Here is a 25952-nt window from a genome sequence, read left to right as displayed (position 1 = left end):
CATTCTAACACATGAATATGTTTTGTTTCAAACCATTCCATTGTAGCCCTGGCTTTATGTTTAGGGTCGTTGTCCTGCTGGAAGGTGAACCTCCACCTCAGTCTCAAGTCTTTTACAGACTACAACAGGTTTTCTTCCAAGATTGCCCTGTTTTTGGCTCCATTCATCTTCACATCAACTCTGACCACCTTCCCAGTCCCTGCTGAAGAGAAGCACCCCCAGAGCATGATGCTGCCATCACCATTTTGACAGTGATGATGGTGTGTTCAGAGTGATGTGCAGTGTTAGTTCTCTGTTATACATAGCGTTTTGCATTTTGGCCAAAAAGTTCAATTTTGGTTTCGTCTGACCAAAGCACATTCTTCCACATGTTTGCTGTGTCCCCAACATGGCTTCTGGCAAACTGCAAACGGGACTTCTTATGGTTTTCTTTTAACAATGGCTTTCTTCTTGCCACTCTTCCATAAAGACAACATTTGTGCAGTGCACGACTAATAGTTGTCCTGTGGACAGATTCCCCCACCTGAGCTGTGGATCTCTGCAGTACATCCAGAGTCACCATGGGCCTCTTGGCTACATCTCTGATCAGTGTTCTCCTTGTTTGGCCTGTAAGTTTAGGTGGAGGGCCTCGTCTTGGTAGGTTTACAGTTGTGCAATACTCTTTCCATTTCCGGATGATGGATTGAACAGTGCTCCGTGAGATGTTCAAAGCTTGGAAAATCTTTTTTATAGCCTAAGTCTGCTTTAAACTTCTCCACAACTTTATCACTGACCTGTCTGTTGTGTTCCTTGGACTTCATGATGTTGTTTGGTCCCCATTATTCTCTTAACCAACCTCTGAGGCCATCACAGAGCAGCTGTATTTATACTGAGATTAGATTACACACAGGTGGACTCTATGTAGTCATTAGCAATCATCAGGCAACTACTGAAGGCAATTGGTTGTGCTTAGAGTAAAGGGGGCTGAATAATTTTGCACAATGCCCTTTTCAATGTTTTATTTGTAAAAAAAAAAAAATAAAATAAAAAGAAATCATGTATAACTTTCGTTTCACTTCACAACTGTGTACCACCTTGTGTTGGTCTTTCACATAAAATTCCAATAAAAATATTTCTATGTTTGTGGTTGTAATGTGACAATATATGGAAAAGTTCAAGGGGTATGAATACTTTCACAAGCCACTGTATTGCTGTAAAGTTCCAGATTTCTTACCTTGCAGCCCTCACATGCATGCACTCCATAGTGAAAGCCTGAAGCTTTGTCTGAGCACACCCTGCACTCAAGGCTGAGGGGGCTACTACCCTCATCTGGACAAAGCGATGCTCCACACACCTCAGACAAAGGACTGGAGGCCGGAGTCAAGGCATCTATAGAAGAGAGGAGACAAAAAAGTGCCTTAAAAAAGGTCTGATCCAACATTCAGAATAATGTTGGTGGTTTGTGCAATAATAATATACACTTTTCTGGTGAAAATAAATTAGCAGCTACTTAGTGTAGCATGGGCTTATAAGATTTAATTTATTTATTTTACTTAAGCTCACAATTTTGGTATCTGGATTTTGAATTTTATTAAAAATGAGTAGCAACTTTATTAGTTCTTTAGAATCCACTGTCTTTTTTATGGTCTAACGTTTTTATTCTTTTCCACAAGCTAATCACCTCTCAGGTTTTGTTAAATGTTAATAGTTTTAAATGAAGGTCTTGGTGTGCTCCATCTATGCTAGGAAATCACATTTTCCTAGCATAGGAAAATGTGAGTTTCAGCTTGGAAAGTTGAAGGTACCTCAAAGAACTAGAGCTTAGTTTCAGCTAGCTACATTGTTTTCCTTTTATTAATTTAAAGACATTATTTCACCAATATGCACCTCTTTTAATATTTTCTGTATTTTTAAACTAAGAATTAAAATTTGACACTAGTTAAACAGTGCGCTGGTTTTGTGAAAAATGAACAAATATGACAGGGCAATGGAAGCAGATGAACTCTTGCCTAAGGGTGCCACTAGGGTGCAGCGTAGTGGGAGGAAGAGAGTTCAGCTGTACCTACAGCAGCACAATTGCTTTCTGCTAAAAAAGAAAGCAGCCAGTATACCTCAGGGATTTTTTTGGAGACAGACCAAGTGTGATCAAGAGAGTGGTAATAATGGTGCCTGGACATATGAGGGGTTGTATGAGCAATGAAACTGGCTGGCCATGAAACAGGAGCTGACTGAGCAGCCGAATTAACAGCTGTCTGCTAGCAGCCCAGACTGATATGTTGTAGGGGTGTAATGGTACATAAAAATCACAGCTTTACCGATAGATGGGAGTACTTTCTGCTTAGTTTTGTTTTGGTGTCGCTTTTGAAAGTTGTGCAACGGACCGCTGCAATACACATTTAGTTCTGCACATAAACATTCCGCATGTATTCATGTTTAAACCCCTGCATACATATCTCTGTGCTATGCTAGTAATGTAGGTTTTGCTCTCCCACAAAGTAATTTTCCATGAGGATGAGCATATTCACCATCTTGCTCAAAATGCAATTAAAACTGTTTTTGACATACCTATCTTTGTCCAAACTCATGAAAATTTTAGATATGTGTTCATTGTAGTTGCACCAGCTTATTTATATTTGTTTTATTTTGAAGAAACTTTTTGGGATATGGCTTTTAAGCTTACAGTTTGCTATTTATATTCAAACCTTTTTGAAAAATAAGTAACAGCTGCTTTCTACTGTCTTTCCAAGGATCCACAAGTCTCTGGCGTTTCCTGTGAGATACGTAAGACTCACGATCAGCCATTGTGCAGCGTTAGATGCATAGTTAGCATAAAATATTATAAAATGTTCAATTAAATTGAATATACAGTTATTGATATTGCTGTGTTTCATCTGTTCTAGGAAATCAAATTCTGTACGAGTGGATCTAAAATTTTAATTTCAAAGTCACAAAGATTAACTGGAATGGCTCCTGAAGTTCTATTTTAGGTAGGAAAGCTAAAGGTGAAATGTTAGTTAGCCTGCTCTCAGAGCACAACAATTCACAATTACTGCTGGTTTTGGACTTGAAACTGTAATGTATTTAACTTAGCTGTAATGCCATTCCCAAATCAGTGTTTCAAATAAAACGTAACATACCTTCTTTAAATGTGTTGACTCTCCTATATTTTTGCTAAAACATGAATTAAGGCCACTGTTTGTCATTGGTTTTAATTGTACAAACTTTCACCATTTGTGAGATTTTAATAATTTTGCAAAATTCTATTATTAGCAATATATGATTTTTTTTCTCCTTTACCTAAATTTTGGTTTGGCACAGGAATTTTGTAGAAAAAACATATTATATCACTAAACAGAAGGTACATTTTAAAAAATGGGCACATAAGATACAATATTTAAATAATGATGTATAACAGCAATGCCAAAACACACTCAGATTAGGAGAGATGTATTTAATAAATCAAGATTTCTTCTATTTTCTATATTTGAGAGGATAGAGCGTAGCTATCATAAATATACCTAAAAGGCTTATAGTTTTTGCCTAAGAATGCAGAGACAATACAATAGAGACACAGAACAGGACTTCTGATCTTCAATGATCAGTCCATGAACATTTTATAGCTTAACAGTAAGTCCTGCAATGATGGCCATTGACTTTTAGTTTCTGGATCATTAAGCTTTGAGCTTGCATTCAGTTAGTAGTTTACACCATTACTCACCCACTGTGATGGTGTTGCTTGATCCAGAACCAGTGGTTTGGTACACTGGGAAATCAAATCCCAGTGAGTCAACTTCTATTGAGGGGGAAAAGTCAGGAAGATTTCCTATCAGGTCTCCACACAGTGGACTGTTCAGGAGGGATTCCCCAAGAGGGGATGGGGGACTGTAGAGATCAGCCGCCATGTTGGAGACTAGGGATCCAAACTCATAGGGATTACCCATCACTCTCCATACTGTAAAAGAAGGGTGAAACAAGATCTTTGATCAAAAAGGTTAAAACTTTTAAACCATCAGTTAGTCAACATTAACATCCTGAACCTGCCATCATTATTTTGAAGGCAAAGTGCTTTTTAACAGAGAAATGTAGGTAATGCAGGTCTAGTAAGACTAACATAGATACAAGAACCCAGTTAAACATTGAGCAAATGCACTCTGTCACCTATATGATGTAAAGGAAACATGACTTATCAAATTTTACTTTTACTCCCTATGCACATTGATTAATAGAGGTTTTCTACAGTCCTTCTTTTGTTTTTCAGTTATACATCTCTAGTCATAGTTATCCATTTGGTTATCATAACTAGAGGATGGTAGAAGACCTGTATTAATGTCCACAATGGAGCAAGGTTGACATAAATGTGGACAAAGAAAGTGCCAAACAGGAAAGAAGCGTGTGCTTCAAAACTGACACCTTCACACTCAACAAAAATGTGCAGCTGTCACCTGGACGTGAAAAATGTTTTCCGGAGAAAAGCTGTATAGTCAGACGAGACAATGACTGAGTTTTTATCCACAAAGAAAAGAAGTGTGTTTAGAGAAGTCAATTTGAGGCTTTCGAACTGCAAAACCCTGTACCTACTGCCAAACATGGGGGCGGTAGCATCATGCTGAGGATCTGTTTTACTTTGACTGGAACTGGAGCATTGCGCAAAGTGAGTGATATAATGAGGATGGACTACCTCTAAAACCTTAGATCAACAACTAGTTGGTTCAAACGTGGACACATTGGGGTTCGCGAAGGATCATGATCCCAAACACGCATCAAAACAGGTTTTGGAAAGATTAAACATTAAGCTTTCTAGAGTAGTCCATTCAGTCCTGTGTGGATTAGAGAAAAGCTACAATAAATTGAAGTTGTGTGTTCTATAATCAGTGCACCCCTAAAACAAGATTGATTTAGATATATACTTTAAAGCCCCAGATTAACAGCATCCATACCATTGATGAGGGTGTGTAAACTTCTGAGCACAACTGTGCATGTTTACCATGTTCTTATGTGTTAGGTTTGGGTACTGTTAGCAACATATACCAAAACTGACAAAATTAGGTCCATCAGACACACAAGGCAGCCAACTAGATATGATTTTGATAGCAAGCTGGGCTTAAATAACAAGGCTTTAGGTTAAAATGTTATGATTTGATGAGTGAGTTAATAGCAGCTCATTCATTCATTTTCTATATCCTGTTCAGGGTCACAAAGGAGCTGCTCTTTATCTTCCTGGTATAATATGCTCTACAATTTCCTGTAATACAAGGCAACAGATGGTTTTGCTGCTGTTGTATGTAAATATATAGTTAACTGATCTAATAAAAAAAAATTTAAAACAACATCCGACACATTACAGAATTTACAACTTTACTGAAATGCTAACAAATCGACAGAACAATCTTATTTTACATATCTAATCACAACACTTAATAAACTAATTCTGGTAACTGTTGACTGGGTGAAATCCTGTCTATACGTGGTGAAATATGCTGCCTCTTTGGACTCTTGTGGTGAAACATGACTGATCAAAGCAAGCTTGTTCTTGTTTATTTAGTCTCTGTGTTGCAGTTTTTCAGGGGACAAGTCCTGACAGGGCACTCGAGTTGTGTAAAAGAGGAATGAAAATTCAATCTGTTATTTAATTACATGCAAATCTGTGTCTGTGAATGCAAAGTAGAGTATCATGTAATACATGAAGTATAGGGCATAAGGTCGTAAACCACAGTGAGACCGTAAGACAGCTGATGATCAGCAAAGAGGCTTTGATGTGAAGACTCTGCCTTCTGACTGAGTGATGTCTGGCTGTCAGCAGAGATTTGCCTATGGCTATGTCTGGAAGAGAGCTCATGAAGTTTGTTTCATTGCTTGTTCCTGCCAGGTAATGGTCAAGTCACCCCTTATCCATTTTGTACCTTGGTAGTTTTTGCCATTTTGTACCCAATTTTTCCGGGTATAGAATGGAGCCATTTGTAAAGTGAGATGTTACAATCATTTGCCAAATCATACTTTTTGCTTTTTTATTTAATATCCAGTTTATTGGGTATTAATTTGAGCCCCCTGCTGTGGGACATTTGGTATATACTATGCATAAACTTAAGTCTGCCAGGTGGATGTTTTGCACCCACTTTGGCAATCGACACATTTTCAAAGTCACTTCTATTTGTTTCTATACTACCCTGTACTAGAGTGCCCTGCAGAGGACAGTGAGGGGGGTTGAGAAGGTCCATAGAGTGTCCATGTGTGGTGCTGGTCACTTTGCCATTTTGTCTTTTTGTAGTTTTGGTCTTTACACACCTAATTCCTTAGGTATCAATTGGAGCCATCAGCAACTGCTTTGAGAACCAGTCGCTTAGAGTTATTTTTGTTTGATCAGCAGCGGTAATCTTTCATTTTTCATAGGGGTCAGCTGGCCCAAAAAGGGATCAGACATAATTCATGAAAACAATTTACTACGAACAGTAATAAACTGATAGGCAGTGGTTTCACTACATGGGTACAAGATGGTTTGTTTATGAGTAATAAGTAGAAAAAGGAAGAGAGAAAATGACAAAGCATAGGTACGGAATGAAGGTACCTGCTGCGAGAAAAGGTCTATGAACATTGAAACCTATTTTATGTTTCATCTGTTTTGTGTTCTATATTATAGGTTTAATTTGTTTCGTTTGAGAAAAACAGTCTTGGTTTGCTGTATGCTATTTAGTATTTTGTGAATTCTATAGTGAGTGAATGTCAACATCTTCAAGGTCTCTCTGTGCTGCAATATTATTAAACAAGCAACCAGCCGAGTTTCCACCAGGCTGATTGACTTTACTTCCCCTCCTTGGGATGACTCCAGCCAGTGCAGTCTACAATTTTCCCATCTCCTCGGAGGGCCATTGTGTTTTAATTCTCCTGAGGAACACCAATCCCAGTGTGCTCTATCTTTAGAGCCACAGGAGAAGTGGAAACAGAAGCCGTGGTGGCTGACGCCTGCTACACTCAACAAAGCATGTTACCAGATGACACGAAGGATACAACTATGACTGATAGTCAACACCCAGCTACTGAGCTGTAGTTTAAGGTGCTCAGATAGTTATTTAGGATCCAAGACTGCCAGGAACAGAAAACAACTTTTTTTCAATGCAGCCTTCTATATATTACGGTTATATTTTGAGTAAAATTAAGGGTAAATGTGAATTTCTAGGCTTGTTAAGAGTTGTTTAGCACAAAACCAGAAACTTTAAGGCAAAATGTTTTTGTGTAATCAACAAGCAACAGGCTTACTAATTTATAATCACAACTAGTTTTAATAATGAAGTTAATAAATTACCTCAGCTGCTGCCACACGACGCATTTCCAGATTATGTTGAAAGTCTTTCAGAGACCAGATGAAAGTAGGAGGGAGGTGTTTTGGTCCTGTGACCGGCTCCGTGAGGACCTTATCGGTTGGTCGGCGCCCTCGCCCACGCTCCCCCCACCTGCTGTCAAGCGAAACGCCCCTTGAGTACTGACACACCTACATATTCAACCAATCAGATAGCGCGAATCAAATAGCATACGACGTTGATTGGGCCTGTCTGCAGTTGTATATTAAATATGATCTATGCGTGTAATTATTAACCATAGCAGAAATATTTAGTATGGAGTGCCTAAACTACCACAATTCAATAAATAAATAAATAAATAATTATTTATATTTGTCATAATATAAACCAAAGTAATCAAATATGTTATTACCTAACGTTTAATGAATTACCTAAAATTACAAGTATATAAAGAAAAATTAAAACGCATAACTTACTGAGTAGGTAATTAGTAAAATGTTTTATTTACAAAAGCATATATACTTATATCACTATATACCTAATTAGGGTAAGGTCTCGTGATGCAGCAAATTAGCATTTTTTAAATGTCAACCATTGAAATCAAGAGGTTAGGCTATTACTGATTTATTCTAAAATGACTTTTTTGAATTGTGAGTCGGTTGACAACCCTTTGTGACTGTTCAATACTCTTGAATGCTGCAAAAAAATATTAAAACAATATATGCTTTAAACTTTCAAATAAAATCAGGAATATTATTTTTATTATATATTTACTCTATTATTTACACAAATAAATACGTATATATGAATTTATAGAGAGCCAAAAAATGCCAGTTTAATGAATAAATCCTTAAATGGTTGCTTTTATGTTATTCTTTTCATTAAACTGGAATAAAAATTTTTTTTTTTAAAACAACAATTAGGTAAAGTATGCATAATATGTAAAGAATTTATGGAGGGACAAAAGTTTAATAGCTGAACAAAAACAAATATTGTTCATATATTTTATATTATGCTGGTGGTGTAGGGATTAAGCGCACGAACATGTGCAGAGACTATAGTCCTCTATGTGGCTGTCCCGGGTTCGAGTCCCGGACCCGCCGACCTTTGCCGAATGTCTCCCCCTCTCTTTGCCCTCTTTCCTGTCCACCTACTGTCGGAAAAGTGAAAAAATAAAGGCCTCTAGTGCCGCAAAAATGTATATACATACAGTACAGACCAAATGTTTGGACACACCTTCTCATTCAAAGAGTTGTCTTCATTTTCATGTCTATGAATATTGTAGCTTCACACTGAAGGCATCAAAACTACAAATTAACACATGTGGAATTATATACTGAACAAAAAAGTGTGAAACAACTGAAAATATGTCTTATATTCTAGGTTCTTCAAAGTAGCCACCTTTTGCTTTGATTACTGCTCCGCACACTCTTGGCATTCTGTTGATGAGCTTCAAGAGGTAGTCACCTGAAATGGTTTTCACTTCACAGGTGTGCCCTGTCAGGTTTAATAAGTGGGATTTCAAGCCTTATAAATGGGGTTGGGACCATCAGTTGTGTTGTGCAGGAGGTGGATACAGTACACAGCTGATAGTCCTACTGAATAGACTGTTAGAATTTGTATTATGGCAAGAAAAAAGCAGCTAAGTAAAGAAAAACGAGTGGCCATCATTACTTTAAAAAATGAAGGTCAGTCAGTCCAAACAATTGGGAAAACTTTGAAAGTGTCCCCAAGTGCAGTCGCAAAAACCATCAAGCGCTACAAAGAAACTGGCTCACATGAGGACCGCCCCAGGAATGGAAGACCAAGAGTCACCTCTGCTGCGGACGATAAGTTCATCCAAGTCACCAGCCTCAGAAATCGCAGGTTAAGAGCAGCTCAGATTAGAGAACAGGTCAATGCCACACAGAGTTCTAGCAGCAGACACATCTCTAGAACAACTGTTAAGAGGAGACTGTGTGAATCAGGCCTTCATGGTAAAATAGCTGCTAGGAAACCACTGCTGAGGACAGGCAACAAGCAGAAGAGACTTGTTTGGGCTAAAGAACACAAGGAATGGACATTAGACCAGTGGAAATCTGTGCTTTGGTCTGATGAGTCCAAGTTTGAGATCTTTGGTTCCAACCACCGTGTCTTTGAGTGGCACAGAAGAGGTGAACGGATGGACTCTACATGCCTGGTTCCCACCGTGAAGCATGGAGGAGGAGGTGTGATGGTGTGAGGGAGCTTTGCTGGTGACACTGTTGGGGATTTATTCAAAATTGAAGGCATACTGAACCAGCATGGCTACCACAGCATCTTGCAGCGGCATGCTATTCCATCCGGTTAGCGTTTAGTTGGACCATCACTTATTTTTCAACAGGACAATGACCCCAAACACACCTCCAGGCTGTGTAAGGGCTATTTGACCAAGAAGGAGAGTGATGGGGTGCTGCGCCAGATGACCTGGCCTCCACAGTCACCGGACCTGAACCCAATCGAGATGTTTGGGGGTGAGCTGGACCGCAGAGTGAAGGCAAAATGGTCAACAAGTGCTAAGCATCTCGGGAACTCCTTCAAGACTGTTGGAAAACCATTTCAGGTGACGACCTCTTGAAGCTCATCAACAGAATGCCAAGAGTGTGCGGAGCAATAATCAAAGCAAAAGGTGGCTACTTTGAAGAACCTTGAATATAAGAAATATTTTCAGTTGTTTCACACTTTTTTGTTCAGTATATAATTCCACATGTGTTAATTCATAGTTTTGATGCCTTCAGTGTGAAGCTACAATATTCATAGTTATGAAAATAAAGAAAACTCTTTGAATGAGAAGGTGTGTCCAAACGTTTGGTCTGTACTGTATATGTATATATATTTAGAAATTGGTTATAAATACATTAAATAATCAGTAATGTTAACATTTAAATAACTTGATAAACACATCATTAGAAATACTATTCTTTTTCCACTTTGAAACAATTATCTTAGTATGTTAAATAGTGAACTATTTTCTTTGTAAACATTTTATTAAAGACATATATAACATGTCATTTTCACCAGTAAATGACGTTTAAGTTAACATTTAATGATCCAACAAATATTTTGTGTTTAGTTTTGTTTTATTTTAGCTATGCCAAACAATTATTGGAATTATGTATGTATTGAATTGTGGCACTTTTGGCCTTCCATGGCACAAAGCCATTTCACCACAATTTGAACGATAAACCTAGACTTTTAACCACATCACTGTTCTCCTGTCTGTTCCTCCCAAGAATAGTCCTTATTCCGTTCAAAAAAACGCAGTGATGCCAGTAGTGTCAGATGGGTGAAGTAAAACGACAAAGTTTCAGTGGAAATGTCCTCCCAACACCAACAGTGTCTGGCGCCATCTACTGTGAATGAATGCATGGCAATGGTTCAAATGTGTTCTCGCCCCATCCTGGGATTTAAACTGCAAACCTTTTTGGCTGTCATATTTTCCTGTTGACTTCCAAACTCCTGCAAGTCTCCTCAGTTTGTTTTCCACAAAGAGGTGGGTGTTTCTGTCTCTGCTTTGTTTTTACCTTGACACTCTGCTCCATTTGTGAGGCAACGGGGGGGGGGGGGGGGGGGGGGGGGGGGGGGGGACTTATGTTGTACGAATTAGAGGATTTTTTTAGCTGTAAATCCAGACATGTTTCAGTAAAAGCTGAAAAATCTAACTGTTTCCAGTCTTGAAAGCTTGACTTTTCATCTACTAGAAATTCTTATCTTTGATTTGAAACCTGTAAATCCAAATTAATTGCTTGTTTTCCAGAACGAGAGATAATGAAAAAAAAGATGGAGACAGATAAGGAGATAGCTTCAGAAGCTTCTTAGATAAGTATTTTGTTACACGATGAGCTACTTAAAAGGATTACCAAGTCAGGATTTTAATGGGAAAATACTTCAATAATTAGCTTTGCTGCTGAATCCTAAACAGCATAAAGATACAACTTCACTCTTTTTTTGAGCCATTATTATGCCTTTATTTAATTAAGAAAGAAGCACATAGCAAATCAATGACTAAAGCAGGCATCCAACAATGAGTCATGCAGCAATTAAACACATGATGAAACAGCATCACTTACCCATTCAGAGACATTTCTGAAACGGAATGCCAGTCATCTGCTAAGCTCTATAAGGGTCATCTGAAAGATGACAAAGAGGTGTCTGCTCCTGTGATGTATTGCTGCCCTCCAGGGAAGGCAGTAGGTTGTATAGTTAGCTCCTGATGGGGCAAAATCACAACCCTGAAACCACACAACCTACTACCTCACCCTGTGCGAACACCATAAGTCTCGAGTTAACAGACAGCGCGAAGCTGAGGTTTTCGCCACATGAATAAGGCCAAAACTACTTGGTTATTACACAAGATACACTGAGGATCAGCTGTACATATCTTGAGAAGATTTACAAAACAATGTTGATTTTCATATACATTTAAGAAGCTCCGGCAAGCAAACACGACACAAGGTACCAAGAATAGAAAATATTCTGAAGATGTCTGGAACTGAAAGGTGATAAAATAACTCACCTGCTTTGACTCTACATTGCTGTTGTCTTCCTTTGATTAACTTGTCTAACTTTGTGCCATGAGGTGGAGAATTATAATATAAAGCAATATATTTGGACATGTTTATGTATATAAAAGTACAATTTAATTTCTTTTATCAATGGCTATTTAACATAAAATTCTTTTTTATTGTGAACTTACTTGCAATTTCTTACTTTCAATATATGCGATGTCATAATTGTAATTATAGTTTTTCATTACGATCAGAAGCACAACATAAATCAACTTAAAACAACATAAAACACGTGTTCCAACACTAACAGATACAAATGCAAAGACAAGTAAATGTAATTTCTTCTTCTCTCTCTGCTGTTAAACAAAAAAAAAAACTAATAAATAAATACAAAAAACAAATAGATCAACAAAATGAACATAGATTATGACATTCAAAAAAAGGACATTTGCACACATTTGGAGGGGAATTTCGGAATTCAGATTTTTACGACTTTCATCTGGAGCTTGATGATGAAGCTATCACAGTCACTTCAGGAAAGACAGTAAGTTGTATAGTCATCTGACAGCTTGGGAACAACCCTAAAACTATACAACCTACTACCTCACCCCAAAGGACAGTTTATCTGCCGCCGCCATCGCTTGTTAATCATCTGAGGTTTAACCTGTGGAAACATCAACTTAAAACATATTGTGGAAAAATATTTTACTCGTTTTAAATTTTAGTCTCAGGTGGGCATGAGCCAGTATAAGATTTTAAAAAGTTACGTTTTCTAAACCCCTGTTTTTCTGGCTGGATTTGGCATAGAGTAATGAAGGTCTGCCCCTGATTAATACTGCACACTGCCAGTCAGCAGCACTGTTCCCTTGCTTAGAAGAAAGATAAATCTAGAAGTTTGGAAATATTTCCAATCACCAAACACACCGACGACAGTCATGACATGGACGCGACTAGCAGCATGTGTGTTAAGCAGCATACTACAGGCTAGCTACCAGAGCAGATAGGCCTCCTAATTAACATTTAAATAAATATTATACCTGTAATAATCAAAATGTTATAACTTTTTAGCAGCAGTAGGAATAATTTCTCATTTTCCGTTTTTGTAATGCAAAATTACAGTTTTGTTTTTTTATTTTTCAGTTAGTGAAACCTTGTTATTTTTAACTCAAGGTTATCATATTGTGAAAATCTCATACAGGCCCATGCCTACTGTCAGGAATCCTTGGTATCAGTTATGATCCATCTGTTTACTAAAACCAGCCGCCACAGAGACAGTTTCTTCCCCCAGGGTGTTTCTCTGATGAACATTCAACAGAGTACAGAACAACAGCATACAGATGTTGCAAATGCACCTTTTCTATTACATACGTGTATATTGTACATTGTAAATTGTAAATGTGTATATTCTGTAATGCAAAAACAGAACAAAAGAGCAAAGTGTACAGGAGTCAAATTCCTTGTTTGTATGCACGAACTTGGCAATAAAGTTGATTCTGATAATGTTCACTTAATTTTTTATCTGTTTTATATTTTGAACCCGGAGTCCACATCAGTACAATATAAACAGAAAGACTGATATTTGCAAAATGTTTAAAGCTATTTTTCAACCTATTCATCAGATTATGCCAACATTGTTAGTTCCATGCTTGGTGTATGTGAAGATAACCCTGCAAGCTGTGAAACTAAATGTTTTCTTTTGTATCTGAGTTAATGAAGTAGTTTAACACAGTCTACTTCCTGCACGTCACTCGGGGTTCTTCAGGTCACTTTCCCTTCGCAGTGTCAGGTGTGAACGCTCAGTCAGCTCACCTCCTCTTTGGTTTCCTCAACCTAAAGCGGACACGAGAGGAGAGAGTGAGCCACTGTCGACTTGAGTCCAAAGGTCACACTTTCACTTCCTATCTGACGCAGGAGCGTGTAAACGTGGCTGCACACACAGATCGATGTGAATTTAAGAGTTTGTGTTTGAATGCTTGCACAGTCATGACCATGATCGCCATAGCTGCACGTGAACGATCTGAGAGTGAGGTTTTTTAATTAATGAACATCCTGTTAGTGACCTAGCTCTTTTTGTAGCAGCAGTAGTCTGTGAAAAAAACACATAAAAAAAAATAATCAACTATTCACAGAAACTGTTCCTTTGGCTCTGTTTGTGTATTTTCCAGGAACTGATGAAGCAGATAGGCATAAATACACATGTCTGACTGTGCATGAGACGTCACACAGACAGGTTGTGGTGGTTTCAGAGCGTTCCTGAGTGAGACAGGGCTCTGAGGCTGTGGCTCTGCTGCGGTTTCCCCCTTCGAGTTGGTGAGCGACAGGAGACTGAGGCAGGGTCGAACTTCTAAAAGTGACTCACTGCATTAACTCCTCTCTCGCACACGCATGCACTAGTTTGCAGCTGTTTTATAGCAGGTTCAGCTATCCCATAAATGCCACCCAAATCCCCTGAATGAGCCACTTAAAGTCCGAGCCTGTGAGGTATACAGCGGACCTGAGCGTGTGCAGCTCACGCTTTCACTTTTACTGCTAATCTTGCACACTGTCACACAGGACGTTTTTTTTACCCTATAAGACGAAGGTCCAAAGGTCAGTCTCAATAAAAGTGCAAAATACATCAAGAAAAATTAGTTAAAAGATTAAAAAAAGGTGAAATTTAGTTTTAGTTTTCTGACTAAATTTCAAAAATCCAGCTAATTATGCTAAAATACAGTTTCCTAAAAAGGTTACAGTCCACTTATGGTGTGAATGACTGAGATAATATTTCTGGACGGACATGTTAATGTTAAAAATTGAAACATATTTAGCAAAAAAATGTAATATAATACCATCCTAGTTCCAATTATCTGAACAACTTCACACATTCGAGTGTTTCTTACACATTATTTAAATACTGACTCAATGAACTGTCTAAAGGAGGAGTTTGGCCGATTTAAACACTATCAATGCAAATTAATATTCTACAAGTTGAATTATGTCCAAACGAAGAGCCTTTTTCAAGCTTTGAGCTCTTAAATGTCCAAAAGAAGATTTGTCCAGGTTTTTTTTTTAGCTCGCACTGTCAAAGAAACTGAAATACAGTTGCGATTGATCTTCACAGCCGTTTCACATTTAGGGGGTGAGTAGATTCTGCATGTACAAGTTAAATAAACACAATAAAAAAGTCAATATAAATTAAATCTAATTAAATGCAAAATGATTAGAATATTGAAATTAAAATAAGTTTCTAGATCTGATTTTTTTTTACGTTGTGTACATTTCAGTACAAATCATTTACTTTGAAAGTGCTCGTATAGTAGTCGGGTCTTTTTGTCAGTAAACTCATTAAATGAAGAAACAACCGGAGGCTGGAGTTGGCTTCTGATTTGGCACTGTGCTAAAAGGTTATTTCACTGCTTTTTGGCATCTAAACCAACTCAGATCCACTCAGTTTTAATGTGAAGATAAGGACTACATTATATAACACTAAATGTAGATTCTTTAAAGCCATTTGTGTACCGTTTTAGTGCTGCGATCTGCATTTTAACAAGACCCAGCTTTAGAACTACTGGTCCAGTTGTTTAAAGTTGGAAAAAAAAGTTTTTGAAAAGGCAGTAAAATCGGCCTGGGTTGATTAAAATGTTGAAACAGCAGATCCACCAGTCAGTCGGCCTGAGATTATATTCTGCCAATTTTCCCTTGATCTGCTCTGATTGGTGAACAGCAGCTAAAATAGTGGAAAATCCATTTTTTTAATAATTAAATGCAAAGAATTTAAAATAAAATTTTTAGTCCGTAAACGCCTCAACAAACTGCATCAGCTTTAATGCACTTTTCTGAATCATAAAAACAGAGTTAGGTTAGCGACATAACGAGTATAATCTTGTAACTCCTTTATCTTCTGTTGGGTTCAAAATTACTACCTCCATCAAGGATCATTTGCATGTGTTATAAACATTAGAAAATCCATCTAAAAAGGACCACAATGAAAACATGAAAGGGCTATTGGACAGAAGATGACGAGTGCCATTGAAATATAAAACAGTCTTATGGCTTTGATTTGTTTGTTTTTAGAAAATAGAAAAAAGACGATTTTCTCTGCTCAGTTTTGTTTTTGCAAAAATCATCCACACCTCCATTTTTGAGACACAGGAAAAATGAAAAAACACTTCAGACTCAAAGTGAAGTGAGTCTGGCGGCATTAAAGGAATTATCACTACAAAACAAAACTGTTAAAAGTTAAAAGTTTGAGGCTTTTCAGTTGCTTTGCGTGCATTAAATCAAAACCACCAATAGGTGTCATGTCTTCCCAAGAATGTAAGGGGGAGTCTGCTCAAGGGCAGTGGCGCTCGGTCACAATGAGGCCTTTGTGTAGTTCCGGGGTGCAGGCCAGCGTGCACTCGTGTACGGTTTCCCTCTAATCTTCATTTGACCTTTAGGCTGAAGCTTTTCTTTCCCCTTTTTTCTGCCACGACTAATTTCCCTCCAGGAGATTATCTTTGTGCGGCTGCACATGCTTACTAATACACAAAAGCTGACTTTGACGAGACACATCGCTGGCTGTTTGTTGTGTGCCGCAAGCAACTTTGCTCAACAAATTAAAGACAAACTGAAGTTGTGTTTGTTTGCCCGGAGGCAGTTCCAAGCAGAAATAAAAAAAAAATGCAAATTTTGCAAACTCCAGAGAACCAAGAAGGTATCAGGAATCTAGTCATTTAACAACACACACATACACAAATAAATGTGACGGCTAAACGTTCAAATGGCTATACATGTTTAAAAAAGCTGAGAAAAATAGTATAAACATGTTTAACTAACCTCAATTTTGACTTCCATCCAGGAAAAATAGAATAATTCCTAAATAATGAGCCTGTGAATGAAAGAGAAGAGTAAAAATAAATGTGCAGTCTGCACACACACACACACACACACAGTAATAAACACTGGGCATTTATGCAAAAACACATTAATATAATTTCAAACACACACACACACACACACACACACCAAGGTGTGTCTGTAGCCCTCAGGTCATAAAGATGCCAAACAGCTACTTGAGTGAGCCATTAGTGCTGATGGTACATATGTTACAGAGATCAGCATGATGCAGCTGAATTTAGACTGGAAGCCTTTATTACTGTACTGTGGACCGGCCGGTGTTAAGGAGCCCTATAATTATCTCTCATTCCACAAGATTTCCTGTGTAGCAGCAGAATGAGAGTTTAAATCCTAACTTTTTTAAAGCCATTTTGCTTGTTTTTTTCTAGGTTGATGTAAAACAAAACAAACCTTAAAGTCAGTAGTAATATATGTGTGTATTAGAAAGCAGAGAAAAAATAGCTTCATGCACTGATCATAAAACGCAAAAATGATCTCCTATGTATATTTAAGAAAATAATTATATATTCACAATTCTATCTCCCATCCACACACACACACACACAACACACACACGCACAAAACTACTAGAAATGTAAAAAAAAAATCCAATGTACATTTAGTATTTATTTTACTTAAATATATATCTATCTATATATATAGATAGATATATACGAGTGTGTGTGTGTATAGATACATACACAATGAACTGAACAAGCATTTGAAATAATTTTCATTAGGAAAGAAACACAAATATGCTCATAGATATTGTTTAAGCTAAAAACATTTTTAAAAATATTTATTTTGATTATAAATTTAGACTGTTGAGTTTTAAACAAAAAAAAATTGGCTCAAAAACACAAACACACGCATACACTTGGATTTTAAGATTGAAGTATCAGAGAATGTAAAGTTGGACGATCCTGTGAAACTTTGCATTTAAACTCATTTCTATTCTACAACAAACACAAAGCCAAACAGAAATACTCAAAAATGCAGTAAATAAAAAATAAAAAACACATGACTGGAATGTATGTGATTTAATCTAAATTTGCCTATCCGTTTAGAGCGTATTGGCATGACTTGATTACATATTTCTGAAAATAAATTACACGTGTTTGTCTTGCAAATTGTCTTTAGACAGCACTTGTTTTATTTATTTATACGAATTAGCGCCGTATAAATAAATTGAACCGATGTTCAAAAGCACATTGAATGCATCACACTCCTCATCAGCTCCTGTTTCTCCTGGATACAAATTAAACGATTTAGCGTTTTGGGGCCAAAATGCAACAAAGATCCCCCTGTCTGACATTGTTGCTAAAACTAAATCTTTATCAACGCGTGACGTGTTCAGAATAACAAATAACCATTTCAAGGTTGTCTGTTCCTGCTTACAGAAATGTGCCATTTAACCACATGTGTGTGACACTGGATCATGCTCACATGCACCTGTGTGCCTGCTTATGAAAGACTGTGAGGCCCTTTATAGTGCGTGTACTGTGAGTGTGTATGTGTGTGAATGCTCAAAGGAGGAGGCTGTGCCCTGCACTCCTTAGGAGAGGCGTGGGAACCCCATTCATCTGAGGAGGCTCGGTTCATTGTGGGGTACATAGCATCAAATGTGTCTGGGTGTTTGCCTGTGTGTGTGTGTATATGTGTGTGTGTGCGTGTCAAAGACTGGATCCTGTGTGTCTGGTGTAACTTAGAGGTTTTTGTGTTGTTTATCTTCTTTAAAAAAATGCGTGTAGTAGATGTTTCTCCTTTACTTTTTTCTTTATTTTTCTTTTTGTCCAGACAAAATATTCTGCAACAGAAATAAACAGCAAGATTTTCTTTAACGTTTACATTTGCATATGTGATGCGCCCGTGTTTTGTCAGCGGAAAATATTTGGTCATTTCCCTAACATTTGTGATACCGTTCTCAAGTCAAACAAGCTCATTGAAGCGTGTTCAGACTATGCACCACAGTGCACTTCAGGACAGTAATGCAGGGTAAAATGAAAGAGGAAGTGGGAAAGACAGTAACATGTTGTAGTGAATTTTACTGCTCTTCCTTGTGGATCTGTTGGAGTGCAACAATGACATTCTCCCAGTCCAAACATCGCCGATTTACCTCCTAATTTCAGCCTAGCGAGGCTCGCAGAAAAAGCATTAGAGTCACTAAATAAGGGGAGCCACATCGGGGGCCTCTTGTGAGGGTGACAGTGATGAAGTAGCCTGTTCTGGGCCCTGTAGTGCGAGAGTGACAGATGAATAGGGCCTGTCAAACGTGGGTTGTAGGTGGGAAGGAGACTGGAGGTATCTGGGATGACTCACGCTCCCTCCACTCCTCTGTCATTTGGTCATGTTCGACTCTGATGTGCAACATGAAGCAAAACTAATATAGAAAAAAAAAAAAAAAAATTTTTTTTCTATTAATGTGGGCTAAAAACCTGATTTACAGGCTGTGATTTATTCATGACATTGACGGGGGGATGGCGCTACTTAGGTTTTTGATTTGCGTGTAAAATCTTGCGTCACAGAAATAATTACAGCGCATCTTCTTCTTCTAGGGTGAAGCAAGATCCAGCTCTTCTGGATTTGGTCAAACTATTAAATATCAAGAATTCAGACAAAGTCGGGTCACTTTATCAGAGTCCAAAAAATGGAAGGAATGATTGCTCAAAGTTTATTTAAGAAAAATTGTAAAAAAACAATTATATCTGGCTGTAAAAAAAAAAAAGCACACTAAACGGTACCTCTAATAGGTTTGTTCTGGTTTTATTAAAACTGTAGGGAGCCACGTGTCAGCGGTGATCCATTTTCCAAACGTGTATTCAACTATTATGAGTAGTAAACGTGTGGATATTGACCAGACTGAGAGTTTAATGACGGCTAATAGCTTTCTACTCGATGATCATGAAGTTGAACAAGAAAGGGGAATGTATAGAGGAACAGTGTATTGTGGGGGAGCTTGGCCTTGTGTTGCAGGCCCTGTCTGGCCCTCAGCCTTACATTACAGCACCGGCCCCTCTCTGCTCCTCTCCAGAAAGACTTTTCACAAACGGTTCTGGAAAGCAAAACCAGACTTAAGATGGAAAGAAAATACAAAGAGATTAAATAGGTTTGTAGAAACCCCATGTTGGGCTTCGTCCAACTGGCTGGACATGATGGAAAGAAGCGAACATGAAGATGGAGCTCCCAACATTTGGTTTGTTAAAAGAAAACTGCATGGCGTCTGACTTACCCACTTTGGAGCAACTGGAATCAGCTATCCAGGAGAAACTGCTGGATTCTCCACCGACTTATTCCACCGGACACATCCACAGCAGCACACAGTATGCCCACATATCCTTCCTGTAGAGAGGGGCAGAAACAGGGAGCTTCAGCTTCAGTCACACAGCTCTGCACTCGCTGCAAGGAGTAGGCGGGCACGCCAATGTGAGACCCATTCAGCGTCCCAGAAAGTATCAGCCTCCTCCGTATGCGCCCAACGCCTTTTTCATACATCAGCCTTCCCCTCTGCCATAAATTTACCCCTGCAATCGCCAAAATGTTTATGCGCTTTAAAAACCCAATGGCTAAATGTGAAATATTGGCAAACCAGCTCCTCCTGCTCTTCTCCGTCCCTTCACCTCCGATTCTGGGCCCACCACAATAGGGGAGGCCATGTGGGTTTCCTATGGAGTCGCGTGCTCCTCCCGTCTGGCAGTTAATCGGGCTTTGAATGAGGAATGTTAGCAAACAGAGCTGCTGAATGTTGGATGAATGTTATGCCAGGCAGCCAGTCAGATCGCAGTGCCGGACCTGGGCATATGAATAATGCAGGAAAAAAAAAAGCTTGCCTCCTCCTCCTTCCTCTCTGCCTCTTCCCCAACTCTGCCTGCCCCTCCTCTTATCCCAGCTCGAAACTCAAATGCCTTCACGGCAGCGAGAGAATTCAAGATCTCTACAGCTGCTGCCGCTCATGCTTGCAGTGGACCAAAAAAAGAAAAATCTCCTGCAAGAGGAGAATAGTTACACACGAATACATGTGCTATTACTGCAGACCAGTTCTTGATGTGTGCAGTTTCTTTCCTCCTGGCTTGAATGTATGCCTTTTTTGAGTCTTTTGTTAGAAATTGGCACCTGTCCTAGAAAAAGCCTGGCCGGTGCTCCACCCTCCTGCTCCTCTTTCACTCGAGACTGTCCACGAGAGAGAGAGAGAGAGAAGGGAAAAAAGGAGGGTGGGGCAGAGAAGCCAAAGAGAGGGACCGATATCCACAGATGGAAGGTGGAGGGCAAAGCAGATAAGAGCATGGGAAAATATAGGAGGAGAATTCAAGGTAAATGCTCAGGCAACACGATCCCAAGGCCAGTCCAACAACGGCTGAACACTCACTGTCTGCTTCATGGAGGGAGGACTCGTGAGAAGGAGAAATGAAGAAGCACGTGTTCGAAAGGAAATAAAGCAAAACGCAGATTCTTTCAAGTAAAGTTACAGAAAAATCAGGCAGAATAAGAGTGAAAGAAAATGTCTCCACAAACAGAAACGATGAAGAAGCAGTAAAGCAAAGCCACTTGTTGCATGAGACTGAGGAAGAGATCTTGCAGAGAGAAGAAGTGAGAGTAGGCAGAGGGTTAAAATCCCAGGACTGGGAGTAGTGAAGAATCCCTCCCTCTTTTGGCACAGGGTTTCCAAAGGGGAGGGCCCGCCTGTAGAAATAGCAACAGAGCGTTTTTCCCCTTTTTTTTCTTCAGAGCTGCAGTGTCCTAGTCTAGCCTGTCGCATGTGGCCGGGACCCAGGGAGAGAAGAAGAGGAGGAGGAGGCGAGGAGCAATGGATAGAAACCAAAGCAGGAGCACACAGGGGAGGGAACTTGGAGAGGGAGGGAACGAGCGCTGTGAGTGGAGGAGAAAGAGCTCAGCTGATGATGAAACACGGGACGTGAGGGAGTGTGCGCGCAACGCGTTTCCATCACAGACTTCGGTGATGTACGTGGGCACGAGGAAGCTGGATGGGGGGGTGGTGGGAGGGAGAGAAAGAGTCATAGAAAGCAGAAAAACTTACATATGATTCAAGGATTCAGCTAACTTTGAGATTAAAAATAAATCTTTGGACCTGAATAAGTCCTCTATCAGCAAACCTCCAAGGGAAGGAGGAAACAGTGACATTCTGGTTATAAGGGCCAGAAAGAACGTCAGCTATGACGGTGCTTCCAGCTTTCTCCTTGATCACAAATACATTAATGGGCTGCACTGACTGATTTGGCAAGCAGTCAATGGCAGAGAAGCACCTGGGTGTGACCATGCCATCGTGATTGCAACCGTCGACCCTGCAACAAAAACGCTTTAATATTAACCGCAGCCTGCCTAGCATGTGCCGCAACTAGGCTACCCCTCGCTTTGCTGCAAACAGTCCGGCTGTAAGCAAACGAAAAAATCTCCTCAGCGTCCCATCTGTTCTCTCTCCCACCCTTTTTTGTTCCTTCTGTTACAAACTCATAAACAGCTCTGCTCTGAGCAGCGAGGACTATCTTTTTTAGTTTGTTAGCAACAGATACCAACCCTCCCTCTTCCTGTCTCACCTCTGCATCAGCATGCTGAAGGTTACTCATGCCAGTCTGCTGCCCCCTCGCTCCACCGCCCCCCTGAAAAACTTCTGTGTGTCCAAAACGCTGTAATGCCCCGTAGCTGCAAAAGATTCCCCCATGGCACAAGAAAAAAATAAAAGACAACTTCCTCTCTTTTGGAAGCAATTCCCCTCCCCTGCAGTCATCTCTTTCCCAAAAGAAACCAGAACTCCATACAGACACCCCCCCACCTCTCTCTGCTCTCCCTGAAGTAGCAGCCCTACAAAAGCAAGGGGAAAACTGACTTGGATCTCACATCTCTGAGCAAAGCTAACCCAGTTTTGAGTTCAATCTGCCCTTACGACTCGAAGCTTTAGTAAGACATGCAACGATTGGTGGGGGAAATCTGGACAGAAAAGTGCTTTTCGCGCACGTTTTTTTGCAAGGACGAAGAACAGCAGAGCAAACTAATATGGCTGCTCAGTCTTGGAGGCTCAAAGAAAAAGGCGTTTTGTTACGTTGCTGCATGTGTGATTAGGAGAGAGGGAAAGTCTCCTTTTTTCAGCTTTCTACAGATAAAACCCAACATCTCTAACAACACACAATACAGAAACACTGAGACATAGATTAGCACCACGGTTCAACACAAAGAAGCTGATCATTTCTGGGAAATAAATGCACTTATGTCCCTTGATGAGAAAAATGGGTCGAGAACCAAATAGTCGTCGGCCCGAAGCCCTGTAACGTCACATCTCGCCATACTAGGGAACCAATGGGAATCTCTGCAAGCACAAAACGCCACTACAACTGCATCCTGAATATAAATCAAACAATCGTCCAAACAGTCTCATCTGTGATTTGTAGAGCTCCCCTTCAACTCCTTGTCCTCTGTCTAAGACCATGTTTCTGCGAGTTACTTGTTTACCATCAAACATGTGGCAGGAATTCAAAAAACTTGGCAGAGCCTGTTGCTCCGGGTTCATTCGAGGATACGGCTTTGGTTTTGGCTCGACTGCCAACTTCTGACACTGAAGCCCTCAGCGGCGGCCTCGCCCCTGCAGGAGCGGCCTGCGTAATGCTGCCATTGATGAAACTCCAATATTAACAACCCTCATTTATGACATCTCTATGAGCCTGCAACAACTCCCCCCCTCTCTAATTTAAAGCAATCTATGCTCAGCCTTAGCATAGATTTAGTAAAAGCTTGCAGCATTATTAAGATTTCATAAGCAGGTCAATTCTGTGCATATCTGAAGGAGGTGATAAAAGATGAGACAAGCAGTTTAGGCTTTAACAGTCCTTCAGACCTGCAAGAAATAAAGTAAACAAGAGTGGATCTGAAAAAATAGCTTTGCAAAACCCGACCTACCACAGTCAGACTGTCAGTGTTGCACAACTCTTGTTGCACAGTGGCAACACAGCAGTCAAAATTAACTAACTGCTGAACTAATACAGAGAAGCTGTTAACTCAGAGGTCCCGTCCAACCCCCCGTGTTGTCACTTCTTTATGAGTCATCCCACAAATCCACAGCCGCAGACAATAGTTAGCATACAAAACTGCTCAGTGCAGCAGGGACACTTGTTCTGTACTTTGTGGTTACTATATACATGAAGGCATAAGTCAGATTTTTTTTTTTTTCCTTAAACATAAATCTTTTTTTAACTGTATAAGGGTTAGTTAATGGTGTCGCCAAGGTTTCAAAAACCCAAAAAATTCCCTCATACCTTTTTGACAGATTCTTTTTAAAATGAGATGCCAGAGAAAGCACCTCAGTGACCTCAGTTTACATCAGCATGGCCTCTCTCCCACCTGTTGCTGTACACTGCTAGTCAGCTGGCTGAAAAGAAGGCACATTTTTCTAATTTGCGAGAAAGTTGCTTTTTTAACAAAAAAGGTCAGTCTTATTCCATAGTGGGTCACGGGGGAGCTGGTTCCTATCTCCAGCAGTCTATGGGTGAGAGGCAGGGAACACCTGGACAGTTTGCCAGTCCATCACAGGGCAACACACAAACAACCATGCACACACTCATTCATACACCTAAGGGCAATTTTAGAGTGACCAATTAACTTAACAGGCATGTCTTTGGACTGTGGGAGGAAGCCGGAGTACCCTGGGAGAACCCACACATGCACGGGGAGAACATGCAAACTCCATGCTGGGAATCGAACCCAGGACCTTCTTGCTGTAAGGCAACAGTGCTACCAACTGTGTCACCGTGCAGCCCAGGTAATAATCAATATGTTTTATCACTTTTTGTGGCAGCAGAAATATTTATGGCTTTTATGTCTTAAATTCTTGCAACTAATATTTTTTTTGAGTAAATAAAGTGAGTTTTTTTTTAAGGCTGTTCGTTGCGTTTTCAGGTATTTTATGTAATTTATTAAATAAAATATATGAAAGCAAACAAAGAATCAATTCAGACGCTAACCGCATAATGGCGATGGATTGAGTTTTTGTTCAATAATCCGAAGTGGACGTCCATCACATATGGCAGATGTGCCATATGTGTCCTCTTCGGTGTTTTTGCCTTTTAATGATAAACATTTTTACTTGAGGTTATCATCCCATGAGAATCTTATACCAGTCCATGCCTAGATGTAGTATATTGTATTTTTACCTAAATATTTTTCACGTCTCTGCCATGTTTCAGTGTAAAGTGAGCAGAACCACATTGGGTTGTTGTTACAGATATACATAGAATCTGGAGCACAGATCTTCAAAAAGCTTTCCTGTATTGTGAACACTCTCATAGACTTCCTGTGTTGTATATTAAACCGGCAGATTACAACTCCCTATACATTAAGAATCAGTCACACACACCTCTCTATACTGACTATTGCTGCAGCCCGACTCCCTCCGTGAGGTGGTCCACCATTGGGGCCCCTCGGCAGCACGCGCCTCAACAACTTCTCTATTACAAACCTGACCCCAAAGGTCATCCTCTGAAGGGTTCTGAACAAAAGGCCATGACCCTGAGGTCAGAAGTGTAATGCCGGGGTCAGGCCGGGGCCCCACGGCAAAGAGCGCGTGCTGTTTGCTTTGAAAGGTAAGGATCACTAACATGGAGGCCTAATAAGGATTAAGGGGCCATCTCCTTTGGGATGTCACTCTGGGGCCTCATACATCAGTCTCTATTAACCTCCGTGACCCCTGGTGGCCATTATGGGGCCACAGGTCACAGACGTCTATGCTGCTGAGGTGTAAAACCCAAAGTCTAACTTGAGTGCTGCTGATTACTTGGACAAATTGTTTTTAAGAGATAAGCAGCCTGCCTTACTGCTGCAAACGTCTGCTTGGTTAGGAGGAGTTTATCTTGCTGCTAACAAATTTCACACCTAAAGTAAAATGCCTTAAAGACTGAAACGTTTAATCGGTTAAAACGAAACCCAGAAAAAAAGTAAATAAAAGAAAATAAATGTATTTAAAAGAAAAAAAAGAAAACATAAATAAAAGCTTTAGATTTTATTTTGTACCATATAAAGAAGGAGCCAAGGATGGCTTGGTGTGACTTTGATAGCCGAAGGAGAGCAAGAACAGAGAGAGAAATAAAAAATCTCACAAAATGGAGGACAGGAGGAGACAAGATGGTGGATGCAGCTTTTTGGACAATGCTCAAAATAATGTGGTCAATTGCTATTAAAATCACACAGCAGATTAAGCGACATCTCAACATTTATGACATATTTATGTTTTTTAGTGTATGACAGAAACATACAGAGCCTCTTATTTACATGACAGCAACCGGGTTAACTTTGCAGTTAC

The 25952-nt window shown here is 39.6% G+C and overlaps 1 protein-coding gene across 10 annotated transcripts in view; it reads right to left on the bottom strand.

Moving 5' to 3' along the window:
* The window catches only part of LOC124883272 (peroxisome proliferator-activated receptor alpha-like), a 55587-nt gene that overhangs the window by 8626 nt on the left and 21009 nt on the right, over nucleotides 1-25952 (bottom strand). For 4 of the 10 annotated variants that reach the window (XM_047390298.1, XM_047390307.1, XM_047390306.1 and 1 more), the window contains 5 exons: nucleotides 19884-19993; nucleotides 16595-16646; nucleotides 13532-13627; nucleotides 3698-3931; nucleotides 1214-1368 (listed from right to left, as the gene is read on the bottom strand). In XM_047390298.1, coding sequence (XP_047246254.1) covers nucleotides 1214-1368; nucleotides 3698-3920 — 378 coding nt within the window. In that variant the 5' untranslated portion in view covers nucleotides 3921-3931; nucleotides 13532-13627; nucleotides 16595-16646; nucleotides 19884-19993. The other 6 variants (XM_047390300.1, XM_047390304.1, XM_047390303.1 and 3 more) reach the window with 6 other exon arrangements.

The sequence above is a fragment of the Girardinichthys multiradiatus genome, chromosome 17 (genome assembly GCF_021462225.1).
Source record: "Girardinichthys multiradiatus isolate DD_20200921_A chromosome 17, DD_fGirMul_XY1, whole genome shotgun sequence".
NCBI classification, from domain to species: domain Eukaryota; kingdom Metazoa; phylum Chordata; class Actinopteri; order Cyprinodontiformes; family Goodeidae; genus Girardinichthys; species Girardinichthys multiradiatus.
This window is presented reverse-complemented; position numbering and strand designations above follow the sequence as displayed.